General features: G+C 47.4%; 1 protein-coding gene and 1 long non-coding RNA gene across 7 annotated transcripts in view; one reads left to right on the top strand and one right to left on the bottom strand.

The window, feature by feature from the left end:
* Positions 1 to 4,101, top strand: part of LOC120386040 — a 65,549-nt gene extending 61,448 nt beyond the window's left edge. The window contains exons 4-5 of the long non-coding RNA XR_005589497.1: positions 2,764 to 3,069; positions 3,252 to 4,101. This is a non-coding gene — a long non-coding RNA (uncharacterized LOC120386040). The remainder of the gene's footprint in view (positions 1 to 2,763; positions 3,070 to 3,251) is intronic.
* TTC28 (tetratricopeptide repeat domain 28) overlaps positions 1 to 20,082 on the bottom strand; it is a 445,830-nt gene that overhangs the window by 17,040 nt on the left and 408,708 nt on the right. For all 6 annotated transcript variants that reach the window (XM_039504811.1, XM_039504812.1, XM_039504814.1 and 3 more), the window contains 2 exons: positions 19,476 to 19,620; positions 7,645 to 7,824 (listed from right to left, as the gene is read on the bottom strand). In XM_039504811.1, the coding sequence (XP_039360745.1) occupies positions 7,645 to 7,824; positions 19,476 to 19,620 (325 nt within the window). The remainder of the gene's footprint in view (positions 1 to 7,644; positions 7,825 to 19,475; positions 19,621 to 20,082) is intronic.

The following is a 20,082-nucleotide window of genomic DNA, read 5'->3' as shown; positions in this document are numbered from 1 at the left end:
CAAGGTAAGTAACCTCTCCATCTTCGAGTAATGTCCCGGTCATAAACAGATAGTTAAGGGTTAATGTCTCTTTTACCTGTAAAGGGTTAAGCAGCTCAGTAAACCTGGCTGACACCTGACCAGAGGACCAATAAGGGGACAAGATACTTTCATATCTTAGTGGAGGGAAGTCTTTTGTTTGTGCTCTTTGTTTGGGGGTTGTTCGCTCTTGGGACTAAGAGGGACCAGACATCAGTCCAGGCTCTCCAAATCTTTCTGAATCAGTCTCTCATGTTTCAAACTTGTAAGTAATAGCCAGGCAAGGCGTGTTAGTCTTATTTTTGTTTTCTCAACTTGTAAATGTTCCTTTTGGCTGAGAGGATTTTACCTCTGTTTGCTGTAACTTTGATCCTAAGGCTAGAGGGGGTTCCTCTGGGCTATATGAATCTGATTACCCTGTAAAGTATTTTCCATCCTGATTTTACAGAGATAATTTTTACCTTTCTTTCTTTAATTAAAAGCTTTCTTTTTAAGAACCTGATTGATTTTTTCCTTGTGTTAAGATCCAAGGGGATTGGATCTGGACTCACCAGGAATTGGTGGGGGAAGGGAGAAGGGATGGTTAAATTCTCCTTGTGTTAAGATCCAAGGGATTGGATCGGTGTTCACCAGGAACTTGGTGAAAAAGCCTCTCAAGGCTGCCCAGGAAGGGGAAGGTTTTGGGGGGACAGAAAGTGATCCAGACACTGAAATTTCTGGATGGTGCCAGTGTTACCAGATCTAAGCTAGTAATTAAGCTTAGACGTGTCCATGCAGGTCCCCACATCCGTACCCTAAAGTTCAGAGTGGGGGAGGAACCTTGACAGTCCCTATGGGTGCTCCACATCAGGAGACTTCTGAGCAGTACTTGCATCATGGAGAAGGGTGCCAAGGAGGTGGATTAAGTTCAGAACGTAGAACAGACTCGCCGAAAGCCATGTAACTGCATCCAGACCTGACAAGAGTGTACTGCTAGGAAAACATGAACCCAGGACCGGGTGGCTGACCTGTCAGGACAGGTATGTTTTTCAGCAGGGCTGCTGTGCTAGATTGATCCCTGGTGGAATGAGCAATGACTCTTGGAAGGGGAAGCAAGGGGTAGACATGTCAACACCTTGTCATGATGAAATACCGTATATAGTGAGTCAGCCATCAAAGCTCCAAGCTTCCCTATCCTCCTTGCTGAGGTGACGGGTAAGAGGAACTTAGTCTTAAGGGACAGATGAAGGCGGGAACAATTCAACATACATTCAAAGGGGGCTTTTTCTCAGGGCATTGAAGATTAAGCTGAGGTCCCGTGGTGGAGATGGTTCCTTGATGGGAGGGAAGAGGTTGAAGAAGACTTTGATAAACCTTGTTGTGGTTGGGTGGGGTGAAAACTGAAAACCCTTCCATCGTCACCTGAAAGTGAGACCAGCCATTCGCATGGCACCGTTGTAGCTGGTGTTGCAAGGTATTTAAAGTACCAGATATACTAAACATTCATATCCCCATTTATGGTTGAACCTGTATGCACTAAATTTTTAAATTGTTTTGTTTCTGAGTGAAGTTATGTAAAAAAAAAATTGTAAGTTGCACTTTCACGATAAAGAGATTGCACTACAGTACTTGTATGATATGAATTGAAAAATACTATTTCTTTTATCTTTTTTACAGTGCAAATATTTGTAATAAAAACAATACTATAAAGTGATCACAGTACTCTTTGTATTCTGTGTTGTAACTAAAATCAATATATTTGTAAATGTAGAAAAAAAATCCCAAAATATTTATAATACATTTAACTTGGTATTCTATTATTGTTTAACAGTGCAATTAAAACTTCAATTTTTTAACTGTTTCACAGTCCTAGTTGCAAGCATAACATATTATGTTGCTATGGAGGATAGCCTCCTGCGCGGTCCATCTTCCTTGAGCGGTGAGGTTCTGGGAGTGGGCACCCCAATCTATCAGGGAGGTGCCTATAGTGATGACTCTCATGGGAGGGGGTTGCAGGAACAGAACTTCTTTTGTGTATCTTCTCACCAACTGAGAGACTGAAGTACCCTCTGAATAACCGACAGTTGTTTGCATTGACTGTGCTTGTTGAGGGTATAGACAGTTATCAGCCAGGCCTGAAGACACCAAGACTGTAATCTTGCCAAGGGTGTCACAAATGTACAAGCTGCCATATGACCCAGAAGTTGTAGGCAAGGCCATCCTGCAGTTTGTGGGCTTTGAAACAAGGTTGGACATTGTGGCAAATCTGTGTTTGGGCAGGTATGCCCTGGCAGTAGAGGAGTCCAGAGTAGCCCCAATGAAGTCTCTGCATTGAGTGGGTATGAGAGTAGATTTTTCTGTGTGGAGGTGGAGAAAGGGCTTTGCTGTCTGAGCCTGTAGAAACGAAAGGCCTTTCAGGAGCCAATCATCCAGGTAGGGGAAGACAATTATTCCCATCGGGCAAAGATGGGCTGTGGCAACTGATAGGACCTTGGCAAAGACTCTTAGGATGGTGGAAAGGCTGCAGGGTAGGACATGATACTGACAGTGATCCCTACCTACCATGAAATGTAGGACTCATTTGTGTGAGGGGTGCATGGCGATATGAAAATAAATATCCTGAAGGTTGAGGGAAATGAACCAATCTCCCAGATCCAGAGAAGGAATTATTATTGCTGTGGTTACCATTCTGAACTGCTGATCCTAGACAAAAATGTTCAAAGTCCTGAGGTCCTGAATTGATCTCCGTCCCCCATTGCTTTTCAGGACCAGCAAAAACCTAAAGTAGAACCCCTTTTGGATGAAGTCCAGTGGAATGAATTTGATCAGCCCACTGTTAGGAAGAACTGTATCTCCTTTCTCAAGATATCCTTGTGAGAAGGGTCCCTGAAGGAGGACAAGGTGGGGCACAAGAGGGTGTTAAGGAGGTGAACTGAATGGAAAAGACTGTGGAAACCACCTCCAGAATCCATCTCTCTGAGGTGATGAGCTCCCAGGAAGGTATAAAATGGGAAAGACAATTCCCATAAGTGTGGATGTCGGGGAGGTGCAGCATAGAATCTGAAGCAGAAGGTAGGTTGTGACCCTTGACCAGTCTGAGGACGTCACTGGTTGGGAGGTTGCTGTAAAGGAGTGCCCTTTCTTATGGAATCCGGGCTTCTTCCTAAGGGTTTCAGCCAATTGTGTGGGTGGGTAGTGGACTGAAGGGATCATTGAGCCATCTGCGACCTTGTGTTGTTTTCTTTTTGTTGCAGCTGTATAAATGCCCAGAGATCATAGTGTCACCTGAGAGTCTTTGAGAGAATGGAGAGACCCATCTGTGGTGTCAGTAAACAACTTGGGTTCTGCAAAAGGAAGATCTTTGACAGTATTTTGGACCTCCTGGGAGAAACCAGAGGACTGCACCCAAGAAGCTAGGTGCATGAGTACTGCCATAGCCATGGGATGCATAGCCCTGGTGAAATTGTTTTCTCTGATCCTGAGGCAAGAGTTCAGTAAAGGCTAAGAACTTGGAATAATTTGTGAAGACACACTTCGCCATCAGTGCTTGGTAATTGGCTACTCTGAATCGCAAAGAAGCCAAGGAGTAGCTCTTGTGATCAAGAAGGTCCAGTTGCTTCAGCTCTTTGTCAGATGGTGCTGAATGGAATCTGTGCTGTGTGTTCCTCTTATCTGCAGCCTCAACAACCAGATTGTTGTATGTAGCCTACGAGAAAAAATATTCTGAGCCTCTGGGTGGAACACAGTATTTTTTGTCAGCCCATTTGCATGTAGGCAGGATAGTAGCTGGAGTTTGCCATACCGGGCATGCTAGAGCTAACAATGTCATTGATGGGAAAGGCAATCCTGGCCGGGGGGAGATGTCTGATGAATATCCACCAGGGAGCGTTGCAGTTCCTGTATCTCCGCCAACAGAATTTGTAAACTGTCCACTGTACATTTCCTCAGGTCTTGAAAGGCCTTGAAATCATCAGGGTAAGATGGTGGAAGAGACATGATCTCCACCTCCATCTGGTGAAAAGAAGGACTTGTGGGAGGAAGGTGTTTCTTCCTCATCAGCTGATTCCTCCTACACAGTGAAATGCACCGGACGGACAAGGCTTGAGGTAGCTGGTTGTTGCTCTTGATATTTTTCTTATGAGACCAGGCCCGATAGAACTGGTCGCTGTAGGGGGCCCACAGATTCAAACATATCCTCTGAGGTGGGGCATAAGGGAAAAGGGGAGGGCCCCAAGGTTGTCCTTGCCAGAGTCTCTGGATATATTGCCTGCTGGGAGTTTCCTCCTCAGGTTGGACCTCCAGGGAACGAGGCAGAGGACCCTACTACAGACACCTCAGAGTCAGATGAGATATCATCCCCCATGTCCATCAGAGGAGCAGAAAGTGCCAGTACCAGAGATCAAGTCAGTACTGGGCCCCAGGGAGGTAACTTGTACCTTTATCAGCAAACATGTTCAATAGCTGGCTGGTTCATGAGGCAGCACTAGGGGAAGTCATGTTGGTACCCACTGGAAATCTCTCTCAGAACCCTCAGAGTCTGTGTGGGGACCCTGGCATAGATAGAGGGCAAGTAGGTTCTGTAAAATGAGTTGGTGCCTGTGGAGAGTGTCTCTCAGTACTGGTCAATAGTTGTAATTCATGCTCTTCCAAGGTGGAACACAGGTCTGGACAGTCTGGGCACTGAAGATAGGGATCCTCAGGAGTCTGTATGTCAGGTGGAGACAGTACCGAAGAGTGATTAGTATGTGACGAGGATTTAGTCTGGACTCCGGAGTTCTTATGTTTTGAAAGTACCTGGTCCAGCGCCAAGGTTGATGGCACTTTAGGAGGCTTCTCAGTACGTGGCTTCTTTGCCAGTGTTGTGGAATCAGTACCGGAGGGGATGGGCGCCTCAGTGATGCCTGTAGTGGGATGTGAGGTCTCCTGGGGCACAGATGGGGGGAGGAGAGGACTTTTCCCTTCTCTTATCCTGTTCTGGAGAATGGGTCGTGTCTTCTGTAAAGGTCTGGGTGGTGCTGCAGTGCGTCAGGGTCTTTGCTTACTGCCAGAACAGAGGTGGTGGGTGGGGCTGACATACAACGGGATGGCTTGGACCCTGCGGGTCTCAGCAAGTGAGCGCTCCATTAACAGGGGTTTTATTCTATCCTCCCTCAACCTCTTAGATCTGCTCTTAAATCCTGAGCCGATCTGACATTTGGAGGGGATGTGAGACTCCCCAAGCCAGCAGAGGCAGTTTGAATGTCTGTTGCCGCAGAGGGAGACCTATGGCAAGTCTGGCAGGGTTTGAAGCCTGACATGTTGGGCATAACCTGCACTTCAGACCTTGGGTTGAGGCTCGAGAAAAATTGGACAAAAGGAGAGAGTTAGGGGGACCCCTCCCCCCAACACGAACTGTGCTAAATAACAGAAAACATAAGAGACAGGTGTACCTGAGCCACATGGCCCAGCTAACGGCAGTGCAGTGCTCCATCTCAAGCTGCAGGTGGCTTAGCGGGAACTGGAGTGGTGGCAGGTCTGTCCCCCATGAGGGGCCTGAGTGTGTCTAGGACGCAGGTGCAGACCACTGGACACTGCTGATGTAGATCTCCAATGAAGAGCACATGGGCACATGCATATCTTGGCGTGGAGCACCCGTAGGGACACTACTTGAAAAAGACTCCTTTTTCCACTGACTAATCGTTTTTACAGTTAGGAAGTTTTTTATCCCATTCAACATACGTTTTTCCTGTTGACCTTGTTTATATTTGTCAGGTTATGAAATTTAAGGAATCTATTATGAGCTATTTCTGAAACAGTCAGTACTGTGAAGGGTGAATGAACCAATTCCTGCTTGTAAATCCCTTTGGGATGTTCAGGATGAAAAGTGCTTTACAAAGGATGAAATAAAAATCATTCCTTAGCTGGCAACAGTTGCAGATGACAAAATTATGTAGGTTAGTCAAGACTAGAAAAGACTGTGAGGAGCTTCAGAGGGACCTAACCAAATGAGGCAATTGGGCAGAGTTCAATAAATATTTCTTTCTGTTTTTGGAAAGAAGCAGAATGATATATCACATGAGGATGAAATATTTTCCATTCTATTAGTAACTAAGGAGGATTTTAAACATATCTTAGGGATAAATACTTTTAAATCAAAAGGTCCAGATAACCTGCACCCAAGAGTCCTAAAAGAGTTGGCTGAGGAAATCTCTAGCCTGCTGATAATAACTTTTAACAAATCTTGCAATACGGGGAAAAATCAGGAACACTGGAAAAGTGCTAATATTGTGGCAATATTCAAATGTGTGTAATTATAGCATATAAGTATCTTCATGGGGAGAAAATACCAGGTACTGAAGGGATTTTTAATCTAGCAGAGAAAGGCAGAACAATAATAATGTCTGGAAGCTGAGGCCAGACAAATTAAAATGATAAATTACGCCTTTTTTTTTTTTTTTTTTTAACAGTGAGTGATTAACCATTGAAACAAACTACCAAGGAAGTGGTAAATTTTCCATTTCTTGATGTCTTCAGACTAAGACTGGATGCCTTTCTGAAGACACGCATTGGTCAAATATAAGTTATTGGGTTCAATACGGGTGTAACTGGGTGAAATGTAATCATCTGTGATATACAGGAAATTAGATGATTTAATGATCCCTTCTGGCCTTAAACTCTATGACTCTATATCTAGTGGCTGAGGAAGTTCACTGCTGACAAACACAAAGTAATAGACACTGAAAGGAATCATCTGAATGATCCATATGCATTGCTGGGCTCTAAATTAACTGTAGCTGGGTGTCACTGCAGTCAGGTCAGTAGAAACCTCTGACCAACAAATGTGCTGTGGCAGTTCAATATCAAGTACTGGCCAGAGACAGATTGACTCCTGGGGGCTAATCCAGAATGGGAAACTCCAAGTCATCTACATCAACAGCAATGATAAAATCAGGCCCATCCTCCTATTTAGAGAACTGTTTCACATGGCAATAATGCAGGATGTACCATGGGACTCTGTTCTGAGCAATCGGACCAAGATCTGTGGCATTCTTTGATGGTATAATGTTGGCCTTGAACTCCCCATAGACTTTTGGGCTTTTAGAAGCAGAAGGTTATTGCCATATATCAATGAAAATGGTATTTCCCCAGGATTTGCTTAAAGTATCAGCTTTGACCTGTGCCCTCAATGTTATGAGAAATCAGTGGCCAGCGCCACAGGGGAACAGGCAGGCAGGCAAACATATGAGCAGATTGCTAGGATGTGATTAACTCACCAGGGAAACTCAGTTTAGGTCACTCAGTCTGCATGGGAGCTCAACCCACCCAGAACCTCCAGTCTAGTTAAGAAAGAAATCCCAGCCACTGCCTTGACATGATCTGTGATCTCCTTGGGGTAGGGACCGCGCCTGACTCTGTTCTGGAAAGCATCAAAGTACACTGTTAGTGCTCAGCACATTCAGCACCAGTGCCCTGGAAGTTGGTAGGTTTGTGATTTCCATTTTCGTAGCCGCTGGAAGAGACAATAATCCCTGTGGTTCAGTCTGGGGCCCTTGCAGGGTGAGCCTTTACAGCATGGAGCGGCTTCAGCTCTCACATGGCATGGATGGGGCCCCTGCATGTCTCACACCTCACAGCAGGAGCATTGGGAGCGTGGGGCTGGAGCGGTACCTTGGAGTTGGGGTTCAGTGACTGGATGGATGGTACTGCGATGAGGCTGAAGCGCTCGTAGAGGTACTCATTCGAGGAACTTCCTTTCAGGAGTGCGAAGGGGATAAGGTACAGTTCTCCCTCTAGAACTAGTATCAGCTGGCGATGGCGGCCGACTGGACCACTGGAATGCATCAGACCCTGAAGAGGAAAGACACACAGGCAGCTCAGTCCCCTTGCCTATACAGCCAAAGAAACACTCCATGCTCAGACCCTGCTGTAAGTGTCAGGCTTTCTAGCTCCCAGAATCAGCAAACCTGAAACATGTTTTAAAACTGCTATTCAGCAGAGCACATTTGACCTCGGATGCAACACCTATCACCCTGGCATGTTTGCACTGATTAACAATTCATTCATGAACAGAAGATCTCTAGCTAGATGCACTGGACTGGGTTCTACATCTTTGCTGCAAAGATCTCGGTAGGCACAAGCAGCTTTAGGAAAGTTAGTCAATCTCCAGCCTTGTCATATTACAACTACCATTCCCACTTAAATTCAAACCTTCCTATTCACTGGAGGATGCAAAGGCTCACACTTGGTCTCTGCCTCATCACTAGTCTCCTAAGCTACGTCTGAAACTATTTGCTGGCTCACTAATCTGGACTTGGTCCAGAAGTTGGTCCAATAAAAATATTACCTCTCCCACCTCGTCTCGTTAATATCTTGGGACCAATATGGCTAGAACAACATTGCATAATCTGGATTTGGTTCTTTGAAAGTTGCTAATCTCCTCTCTTGCTATGCATAAAATGACTAACCGCCCCTCCCACTTCCACAGACATTGGCCCCATGTGATGCTGTATGAAAGGAACATGACCATTTATATCATTAATATTGCCACTGTTAGACAATTGCAACAAATCTTTTACAAAGTATACCACTGTCAGATGTCAATGGAAAAATTATGATTTGCTGAGTATGATTATCATGTTTGTATGCATGTATCATCTTTGTATCTAAAGTTACGAATACTGACTATGTACCAGTATTTCAAATGTGTTTGCTCCTGGGGTAACACCCACAAGGTAATTTACATCCAGTCTAGCCAGCACATTCTGAATGGATCATTCAAACTGATGGCCCATTACAGAACACAGTGGGCCATAGAGCTTGTCCCAGCCTGGTGAGCCTTCCTGTGGACACTTTAGCCAAAATAGGGGTAATGGCTGCTCCTATGAGTCATCAAAGCATGCAAGGCCATGTGACCTGCTCATGTGACCCTGGACTCCATCTTGTGCCTATAATTTTCCACAAACTAAGACTGAGAGCAGTCCCTCCCCATGGGAGAAGGTAAAAAAAAAACAACCCACCCTGGAAATGTGGCATCTTCAGCTGTGACCCACTGAGGCATAGTGACACTCTCCACACAGAAAGAACATGTTCTTTTGTGCTGCACCACTGGAGTTTGTGAAGCACTTTGGATGAGAGAGTGGGGGTGGGAGAGTGTAGGAGGGATCTAGATGCACAGGAGAGAGTGGCATTGAGACAGCTGGTCAAAAATGGAAAGGTTTTGCATAAACATGTTCCGGAAAGAATTCTTTTGCTGTCAAAATTTGAAATTTTGATGAAAATTTCAGTTCACTAGAGAGCAGCAGGTGGGCATCAGCAATATTTTACAGCTGCTCATTAGTACTTCAGCTCAGTAAAACTTCTGCTTGCCGCCTGCATGCGGCAACTGGAGAGGGCACTGCATGTAATGGGAATTCTCTGTTTCTCATTCCCCTCGCTGCCCAGAGGCTGTGGTGCTCATCCTTGTTCATTTCCTGCACATCCTCTCTGTTGCATTCTGTATGTTCCCTTAGCCTCAGTCCTCACATTTGTGACCTGTGTGCTGCAGGTTTCATCATTTATATTATTCCTCAGCCGGACGGTGACTGACACTGCCCCATGCAAGAGTCACAATGGTCTGCATTTTTAAATAGCTTTATTTTGAGAACCTTCCTATAAAGAATTGTAAAATCAATCACCCCCAGGAGTGGGGGTGGATGGGTAAAATAAATCCCAGGCCTCACGTCCACATGACCGTTGTCAAGATACTCAACACTCCTCATTCTGATAGCACAAAGAAATGACACTACCAAATGCACCAGCAGTGGGACTCCCACCCAGAGATTCTGCAATTGCATGCTTAGCAGATGTTGAAACAGTAAGTTACAAACCCAAGCACTGCTAAAAATGTCAGACAGGCACTTTGCCCTTCTCCACAAAACTGGGCAAAGCTTTTCAATACTGGCTTAGAATCCAGCCCTGAAAAATCAGTGAGGGCAGGCGCCACCTCAGTTACTGTTTCCAATGAACCCAGGTCCTCAGGGTGCCAAGAATCTGGACAAGGCGCCCAGTTATACGTGGCTGTTAATTCATTAGCTCTACTCATCCGCACTAGGATGTTAGGAAGACAACTTTCTCTCCCCCACCGAGTATGGACTCAGCACATTTATCTGCTTGCTGTTAGTATCCCCTCCTCTAGTCTCCAGAAGGTTTAAATGGAAAGAGACAGACAGGTTGTCATCAAACATAAGAATGGCCCTATTGGGTCAGACCAAAGGTCCATCTAGCCCAGGATCGTGTCTTCCGACAGTGGCCAGAGCCAGGTGCCCCAGAGGGATTGAACAGAACAGGGAATCCTCAAGTGATCCAGCCCCTCTTGCTCATTCCCAGCTTCTGGCAAACAGAGGCCAGGGACACCAAAACAGACCAAGACACAAAGGGCACATTCAGTAGCTGCTGCCTCTGGTCCTATTTAAGGATGTAAAAGTGAATTAATTCCATTTTAATCCGTTTCATCATGTTCTATTGAAGAAGACCAGAAACAGCACCCCAAAGTGAGCAGCTCTGTAGATCACATACAGCTTAGAACAGGAAGCACTGAAACAGCATCTACACCACACAAACTAAAAGCAGCAAAACTGATCTCAACCACAGAACGGACAACAATTTGCTGAGCAAACAGATGCCTCAATGTTAGAGCAGCAGGTTTAGTATGGGCCTTTAAATCAACATTTCATTTAAACTTGAGGCCTTTAGCACATGCCCAGATGGGACTTTAGCTTCAACTTGACCTGATTTTGGAATTAACCAGTTCAACGTGTGTTGCTGTATTTCCCTTGAGACCTCTTGTTCTTCCCCAAGCGTGAGCCAGGTGTTCAGGATTCACTGGCAGGATGGAGACCAGGGCTCAGCACTCAGGACTATAATTTCTTTTGAGTGACACCGTTTTAGCTGCCATCAGACATAGCGAACATCTGTTTTGACAGGAAAAAGACAGCTACTCATGCTGCTCAGCAAATGAAGATAAAACTGCCCCACTCCATTCTGAGTGGAATTCTGAATTACACTCCAAGCTCCCCAAACATGTACCTCTTCCTAATGAAAATCCTGGCTCCCGCACAAGCAGCACTGGACATGGCTTTCTCAAACATTTTGACTTGTATTGTGTAGGTAATAACCTAGAGAACCCCTCTGGCTCCAGACAGATACATTGTTCTTGGGAGGAATAACACTCACATTCTGCCTCTCTCTCAAATGACTGACCTACTTTGCCCCTTTTTAGATTCCTTGATTTAGAGACAATTTCATTCTCCCATTCCCACTGAACGGGAGGCTGCAGGATCTCCTTTCTGGAAGTGTCTCTTTCCCCTTTCTGAACAGTTCATGGCCTGACTTGTCAAATGAAAAAACAAACCCCTTTGAATAAAAAGGGGTTTGAAAGCAGCACGCAATGACTGGGCCTGCATGTGCTGAGTAACCAGGGAGCCTGGAGGGAAAGCACTGGATGTGCGTACATTAGGACAGATGGACTTGGTGCATTTTATTGCTTTTGCCGAGTCCTCCACAAACAGCTCGGATGATACACCTCTGTCCTGACCCACAGCTCCCCCATCCCAGGCCTGAGCCTCTGAGCAGAGATTTCAAGTCATGACATGCAGCAGTTTTTAATGCTGATAACTGTACTTCAGATTGAGACCCACTGATCTCACTTCACTGATGACTTGAAGAGTAACAGGAATCTCCTGTGGGATTCTCTAAGCTTAGCTCACAGACCACAGCAAAAACCGAGCAACATTAATAAGGGTCTTAAATTCCCTCTGGCCGCCACCCACTGCTGGAGGCAAAGCAACAGCTAAGGAAGGGTAAGCCACAACGGAGGCAGGCTAGACACACAGGTAGGCGGTTAGAGAGAGAGAGAAAGAAACTTTCCCATGTGAAATGGGAATAAAACGGCAGAAGGAAAAGAAAGATTTTCTTTTAAGAGGAGTTAAAAATAGTCACTGACCTCGTGCTGTTTTTCCTGCCCTCCTTGCAGCTCTATAGCTCACCCTGCTCCACCGACTAGAGACAAAGATACAGGGTCAGTCACTCTGACATCCAGCTGCCTCAGGAGCCTTCCTGAGAAAAATGTCCTCTCCATTCTGACATATTGTTTACAAGCACCAACGGCTCCTTGAGGGAGGCCTCCCCCTGCACACTGCCTGTGGTGAACCAGCCTGCGTGCTCTGCAGCTAAATTTACCAGCCTCTGCTCAATCTTGCCTCTCTCTGCAGAGACCAAGTTGACAAGCAGTAGCTTCCCACCAGGGGGTTGTTGTTTTCCAGAATTTTTTTTTTTATATATTCCGTTTGACTTACTGCTCCAGGAGCTTTAGCTGCAGGCAACATAATGAGACTATCTAAGCCATTGTGACATGTGCCTAGCAGAATTTTCCATTTGTATGGGAAACCCCCAGGGTTTAATATTTTTTCATGATAGCTGCATGTGTGTTAGGGAAACAAATAAAATTATGAGGCTCATTTGCATTTCACATTCCTCCAAGAGCTATTTTCAGGGGCGAGTTTAAACAAAAAGAAGCTGTTCAATGAAAGCAATGGAGGCAAAGGTTTGAACAGCAAAGCATGGGATCCCGTGCTCTGCATCAGGCCAAGCACATGAACACCACTGGCAGCCATGGGGTTCCAGGCCCCAGCACAGGATGGTGGCTGTAAAGGCCACGTAATTGTTTGCCTTGGTGGCTGATGAACTGCTGGGAGTATGACTGAACCATTGGGCACCGGCAGTGGGGTCAGCCGCTAAAATGCTGACAAGCTGCAGGTCTGGGTGGTCCCTCTTCTTAGCAGTCACTGCGCTATGGACACCAGTGAGGTGCTGCCGGTAACAGGATTGGATATCTGGGCAGAGACGGAGCTGCCATTTGCTGAGGTGATGCATACATGGTCTGCCACCTCTGTCCATCCCCCATAGGATTAGTTATTGTAATGCTGGGCAGCAGGCTCTCCAAGGCTTTATCTGCAGCCCCTAACCCCGGGGACAGCAGCCACAGGGTACTCCGAGTCAGTCCCATGAAATTACAACACAGGGCCCAGCCGTGATGCTCCTCAGGCTGGAGGGAGATAGCAGGTGCCAAGAACACTGGAGATCCTGTTAGAGATCCACTGCCAGCCTAGCCCTAGTCCTTTGGACAAAAGCTAAAGTGCAGCTCCCAGATTTAGCTTATTCCAGGCCCTCGCAGAAGCCAGCACAGAAAACCTGCCCAGCAAATGGCTCCTCTCAGAGCTCTCTAAAGGTTAGGAGCCTTGCACCAGAATCATCACCAGTAACGTTACTCCCCTCCATGAAAGCAGGTTCCGCCTTCCAAATTGTAGCCCATCAGGCTAGCTTGCCTTCATTATATTCACTGCTCTGCCTTCATTATATTCTGTTTGCATTATATTCAGTGGTAATGCAAGGAATCTATAGGTCTGTACCCTGTGAGACATTACCTCCAGCAGTTAGCATAAGGCTTGAGGCCCATGAATTTTGGCACAGATAAATGATCTAATGGTCACCCCTGAGTTTTGGGAAACTGAAAATAAGGTGTGCAAGGGGGATATTGACCATAGTGACACCTGCCAACCACAGAAACATGAGTAAACATCCGGAGATGACTAAACATAGGAGCATTAGACATGGTGGCATCAGCATAACATACTACAAGAGTTGCATCCCAGCCTAGGGAGAAAGACGTAGCCCCGGGAGGTGCCAGAATAATGGCCACTGATGATGAGAGGGGAGGTGATGGTGATGTGGAAGATGACGGCTGACATTTCAGGTTGTTCTACAGGAGATGGTGAGAGTATATGATGTGCAGATGTACATTCTGTAGTATCTCTATCTACCTTACTAAGTTGGGGTGTTTGTGACTGAGATAAATGTATTAATAAACTATTTGCAAATACAGAAGCGCTCCTATAGAGAGAGTGTTGCTGCTGTGCACATAATAATTTGAATAATACTGGGCCTGATCTTGGGACAAATACCTGCCAACCTGCAAAGTGAGAACTTGGAATTCTTAAGTAATCAATGTAATTAGTACATAATCTATAGATCAGGCTACAGAATCCTGGCCATGTTCTCTAGGAGTTTCATGCATTGGTGCGGGAGTACGGGGGAGCTTACAGTGGCAGGCGCTGGGCCCAGGCTCATGGCAGTTACACCTCCAGCTATGAAGCACTTTGTACAGGCAGGACCAATGTGCCAAAAAAGCCACTCTCTCTAAAATAACCCTGTATCCCAGAGACTCCCTGGGGGTGGCTGGGAATTGTTTCTCTCCTCAGACGGCCAGCATTGTGCTCCAGCACAATCACGTGTCTGTTCTCCCTGCTGTCCTACCTTTAGAAAAGAGCATTTGTCTGAAAAATTACCCTCATCTTGTCTGCGTAGAGACTCAAGAAGGGAGAGTTGGACCCGGTGTTTTCCCTGTTGAGTTATTGCTTTGTGACACTGGAACCTGCTTGAGGATCTCAGACACCAGGTGGTCTGAAGTTCTGGGTATGATATAACACTTTGCATTTGGTAAAGCTTGCTATTAATTAATTACTAACTAGCTGTATAAAGAAAAAAATCCACAGTTCAGACATTCCCTCTCTCTCTGTCGTGCTGCCATGCAACCAGATCCACACCTCCCTGAGGAAACTGGAGTAACCGGAATCACAGGAAAAGTAAATGACTTTGATAATCAAATACAACTTGATACAGGGACTTCCTGTGGATCACAGATGCCAGTGGACAGCGCATTTTAAGGTGCCTGAATTGCAAAGGATCAGCAGCTGACCACAATGAACTGATAGCCTGGTCTCTAGATGTCAAACAGCTCACTGGGAGTTAGTAGCTAGAGTGAGAAATCTCTGGTGACACCTAGAACCAAACCACTGACACCCTCCCACAAGCCCTGATGGTGGCAGTGCTGGCTGCTTGGGCAGCTCCCCAGAAATGCTGTTTGAGTTTTGGGAAATCTCATGGAGAATTTTTACCATTACTGTTCATCACACAGACAACTAGCCAGAAATCACTTTCCCACCCCTGCCTAATCACACCTGAGTCTGCGCTCACCTCACCACAAGTATCTCAACCAGGGGCAAAGCAGAAGCTTGGAGGCAGCCCCAAGCATCTGAGCAGCACCCAGATACCACAGCAACTGAGAAGTGTTGGCGAGGCGAGGGTGGGTGTTCCCAGGGCTGGCACCCTCTAGCTGAACAGAGTGCAGCAGAGCCAGAGAATCCACCCCAGAGTCGATGTTCAGGTAGCAGTGACCCCAGCGATCTGGAAACTCAGCAGGCCCCCACTGCTGCTCCTCGTAGCCTACTGTGCAGGTGCAAACGGCTCCAGCTCCTGTGAGGCTCAGACTGGGGCTGATGAGATGTTTCATGATGGCTGATGTACGCGACTACACTACGCACTTCTTAAAGATCAGTCCAAGTGTGGCTGCCTTCCTGACAGCAAAGGACAGCATGTTTCAAGGAAGCCGCCCAGGCAGCGCTTTCCCCTTAAGCAAAAATTAAATCAAATAGCGGCGTAACGCCTAAGGTAAAATATTATTCCATTCCGCTTTTCAGATTCTCTGACCCAGGCCCTTAACAACATCACAGCTGCTAAACAAAGACAGTTGTTCAAATAATTATGAGCACTGCATAAAGGGGCTAATCTCTTTAGTCTTGAAGTGTCTGTGATTTATAATCTCAGATTTTTATTTTCAATATTTTTATTGAAAGGCTGAACACACAATTCTATATTCTGTCTAGGAAACCTGCGGCTGGCTTCCCAGGTCAGCTCACTTTGACAGTGCAGCACTGCCCCCTAGTGGACAGATCACATAGCAGCTGCACAGGGAAATCCGGGTACCAGCTAGCACAGCTCTCTGGCTTTCATATAAAGTGGGAGAATTAAGACCTGTAGGAAAAAGAAAAATGGGGAAAGGGGATTCTGACATTCACAGGCTCCCTGCATCTCTTAGGGAAGCGGTGTCACTACTCTGAGTAACAAAAATAAACCAATTAAATCCCTCCTGCAAGAGAAGTCAGGAATGTAGGTGAGATGACCGTGCCCCTCACTAACTCTTCCTGCAGCGAACCCCCAAAGCTTGTGCAGTCTGTCTCGCTCAGCTACTGCCCCCATCGTGTACTATGCAGAATCACTGCAGACTTTGCTGATGCTTCAGCACAATTCCAGCTGGCAGATAAACCCAGACCTCTCCTCTCTGATGAGGGGGAGGTTTAGGTTGGACATTAGGAAAAACTTTTTCACTAGGAGGGTGGTGAAGCACTGGAATGGGTTACCTAGGGAGGTGGTGGAATCTCCTTCCTTGGAGGTTTTTAAGGTCAGGCTTGACAAAGCCTTGGCTGGGATGATTTAGTTGGGTTTGATCCTGCTTTGAGCAGGGGGTTGGACTAGATACCTCCTGAGGTCCCTTCCAACCCTGAGATTCTATGATTCTGTGATGAGACATTGTTGTGAAATTGTTCTCAGCTCTTTAGGTCACTGTGATTCTGTAACATCTAAAACATCCCACAGCAACATCTCAGCAGGCACTTGAAGTCACTCCCTGTCTACAGCAGTGGTGTGTGCATGTCCTCTTCTTGAGAGATTTCTCTCCTATGCCTTGTCCACACTCCGCATTCCCAGCAGGTCTCTCGCACACGGTGCTGCTCCCAAGCACCCCAGATTGGTTGGGCCCTTTAACAGCATGTGGCTGTAGCAATGAGACCATATGGTGTGATTCTACTTGTCAGCTGTCTCCTGTTCTCCCCCTTGCTCACCAGCACCAACTGCTCTCCCTGCATTGTACACTCAAGATCAGCCTGACAAGAGTGCCCAGAAACCTCACACCTCCATGTGCCCCAAACCACCAGAGTGACAGCAATATCCTGTCTGAGCTCCAGCACAGCCAGCAACCCAACCTGTGCCCAGCAGGGAGCACATCCCAGCAGCATCTCCTCACGGCCTGTGCCTAGGGCCCTGGCTAGCACTTTCTTACTGGCTATGCCAGGCTCTTGTTGTAACACAGCATTGCGGGATGGGTGGGGAATGGAGAGGACGACGAGGCTTTCGGGTCTACTCAGACTCACACCATTCGATATACAGAAGCCTAAGGAAACCTGGGGTGAAAACACCCTTCACATGGCAGTGCACTGGAGAATGCAGGCTCTGGGGATTCACTGATTCTGTCAGCATGTTGTTTAACAGCATAAAAGGAAATGAGAACTACCCCGTGGTGGTATAACTTGCATGGCTTTGCAATAGGTGTGGAGTGTAAATCAGGACAAGCTAGTATGGCCTCAGTAAGCCTCTAGTTAGAATGCTGTCTGCAGTTCTGGTCACCTGTTTCTCGGAAGGACAGAGCTGAGATTGAGATGGCAGGGCGGGGACAGCCAGGTTTGGGCTGGGGTTAGGGGAAAGGAATCACCTTTGGCCTCTCTCAGCCTTGAGGAAGGGAATTCTGGGGGATCTAATGAGGGTGCAGGAGGAGCATCAGAAAGGAGAGTTGCAGAAAGGCTGGGGAGCAACCTTAGAGTCAGTCCTGGAAAGTACAAGGTCAGTGGGCTGACAAGCAGGAGTTAACAGCAGCGACTGGCTAGCAGTCAGCAATTCCACGGTGGCGTACTCCAGGGCTCTGCCAACAGTGGCTATCCACCTGCACGGCCCAGGAGAGGGGTAAGGGAACATCCTCACTACGCAGACTGTCATTTATGTTTGAGGCAGCACCTCGACCTACCCATCAGGATGGGTGTGATACAAACGCAGAATAAAGCATGAGCCCTGCCCCAAAGAGCTTAAAGGCAAATAGACAACAAGCAGGTGAGGGGAGAGCAAAGATCCCGCACACATGCAAAGAGGTCAGGGAGTGACTAGCAAAAGGCTTCTTTATTTCAACCTTCTTTTACCCTTGGCCTGCTTGCTACATGTTCCGCCTTTAACCTCGGGTGTCGATTCTCGTCTATCACTAACTCGAGCCTCTTCAGAGTTTGAAAAGGGATGGAAACCAGGAGCCCAGAGAGGGGACGTGACTTGCCCCTGGTCACTCAGCAAGTTGCTGGTAGAGCTGGGATTAGAATCCCAGCCCCCGGATTCCTCACCTGAGTTCAGGCAGAGATCGGGTTAGTCTGGTAGAATTCCATTCCATACCAATGGTGTGACATCTCATTACATCCACTCCGTGTGATGTGCTCCTGCGTATGACCACCGTGGCACTACGCTTCATGTGGCACCTTTCCGATTCTCTGCATGTGATTAACTGATACCTGGAACACCCCATCACACATCCAGCATGCAACCAACCCCTCTGCATGAGACACTCCACACATCCCATACCTGCTGCATGGAACACCCTGCCACAGAGCACCCTGTCTCTGAAAAGATGCAGGAGAAATTCACAGGCTCAGAGATGGGCAGTAAAAACATCAAGAGCCCTGGAGAGGCTCTCTGGTAAAAACACAACATGGGGGAAAGCTGAGGAACCTAAGAAGACAGTAATAGTCAGCCCCTCTCCTGCCCCCTGGAAACAAGCTGCCTGGGAGTGCTCTGCACAGGATGGTCAGTCAGTCAGAGCTCAGCGGATGTCACGCTTATCAGCATCCTTAGAAAGGGGCGTGGGGACCTTCCTGCCAAGCAGGCCTGAGCTCTTGATGCTACCCACTGAGGGAGCCAGGGATGATTTCAACCTGCAGCTACTGCATTCTACAGATCACCCTGTAGCCAGACTGCCCCCTTTTCCAGATCCCACCTCCTCGCCCAGCCCCTCTTCTGGTGGGTCAAGAAAAATGTTTCACTCTGCACCCAAGGGCAGGCCATGCCCATGGCCCAAGACACACCAGCACAGACCAAGATGAGTCAAACACGTGGGAATCCTACATGGAAACCCGCAGGCACAAACCCCCACCCTCAGCATTTCAGACAGTGCCCCAGCCTGGGGTAAGTGAATGCATTAATGCAGCTGCACTAGCAGCCCCAGGCAGTGGAAAGCACAGAGAAGAGGCTGGGCAGAGGCTGTATGAGGGAACAGATACGCCGGCAGGGTTTGGGTTCTGTCACAGGAGGAGGGAACAATGAATGGTCCTGGACTGAGAGCCTAGGACACTGAAGCACTCTTTATCCTAAGAATGGATATAGCATAGGCATTACCAGGGCAAGCTTCCCCACGAATGTGGCACTCCCTGAGATCCCCGTCCTAGAGGGATCTCCTTGGGGGTGAGAAGAGAGTTCACTCTTTATGAAATTCATTTCATGTCGGGTCCACTGAACAGCCTCCCATGGGAAGTACTTGCAGTCGCTATTCCTCTCCTGGATTCAATCCAGCAATGCTCCATATAACCAACTCCCTGAGCTATCCAGTCACCCAGCTGCCCCACGCTGGAACCAGGCACCCACCGGCGGAAGGTTCTGTGCTTCGTTCCCAGGCCATAAGTTATCTAGCCTCTTCCGTTCCAGGCCCCAGAAAGTTCTGGTAAGTTGGACTCTGCAACTTTTGCCTGTACCAAGGCACTTACCCCTTCCATGGGCCCTATCAAGAGGTCGTAGAGCGCACGTAGTGGGGATTTGGAGAAGGTGCTCTGCCTCCTGGGAAGAGAGGATGTTCCGTCCTTAGCAGGGCCCATGGTGCTGCTGAACAGACTGGTCATGCTCTGACAGCTCCTGTGGATAGAAGGAAAGCGAGAGGTTAACTGGAAAGGCCTGGAGAGCTGAAGTGCATTGCCGAGGCATCACCCTAGCTTCCCACAAGCCAGTCCCTATGCCTGCCCAGGAAAGGCTGGTAGTCCAGCAGCAGCTTTCCTCCCTGGTTTGATTCTCCCATTCAGTCGCACACCACACAGAACAATGAGAGAAACCGCAGGGTGAACCACTGCAGACAACAGCCTACATTTCCATGGAGTTTCTCTACAGAATCAAATGTCCCAAAGTGCTGTTCAAGGCACTTAATTACATACTTGTGTGCAGCGATTGTGTGCAGGCGAACGTGAGACCCATTAAGACTCGCCTGCAGCCACAGGAAGATTTACATTGGCGCTAGGCACCAATTAATCTGAGATGGCATCAAAAGGCAAACACGACAAAGGGAGCACTGGGCAGACACCTGTGCTTGCTGCCCGTAATCGG

This window comes from Mauremys reevesii, linkage group 18 (assembly GCF_016161935.1).
Source record: "Mauremys reevesii isolate NIE-2019 linkage group 18, ASM1616193v1, whole genome shotgun sequence".
Classification (NCBI taxonomy): domain Eukaryota; kingdom Metazoa; phylum Chordata; order Testudines; family Geoemydidae; genus Mauremys; species Mauremys reevesii.
The sequence above is the reverse complement of the archived record's forward strand: the minus strand, read 5'-3'. Positions and strand labels throughout refer to the sequence as shown.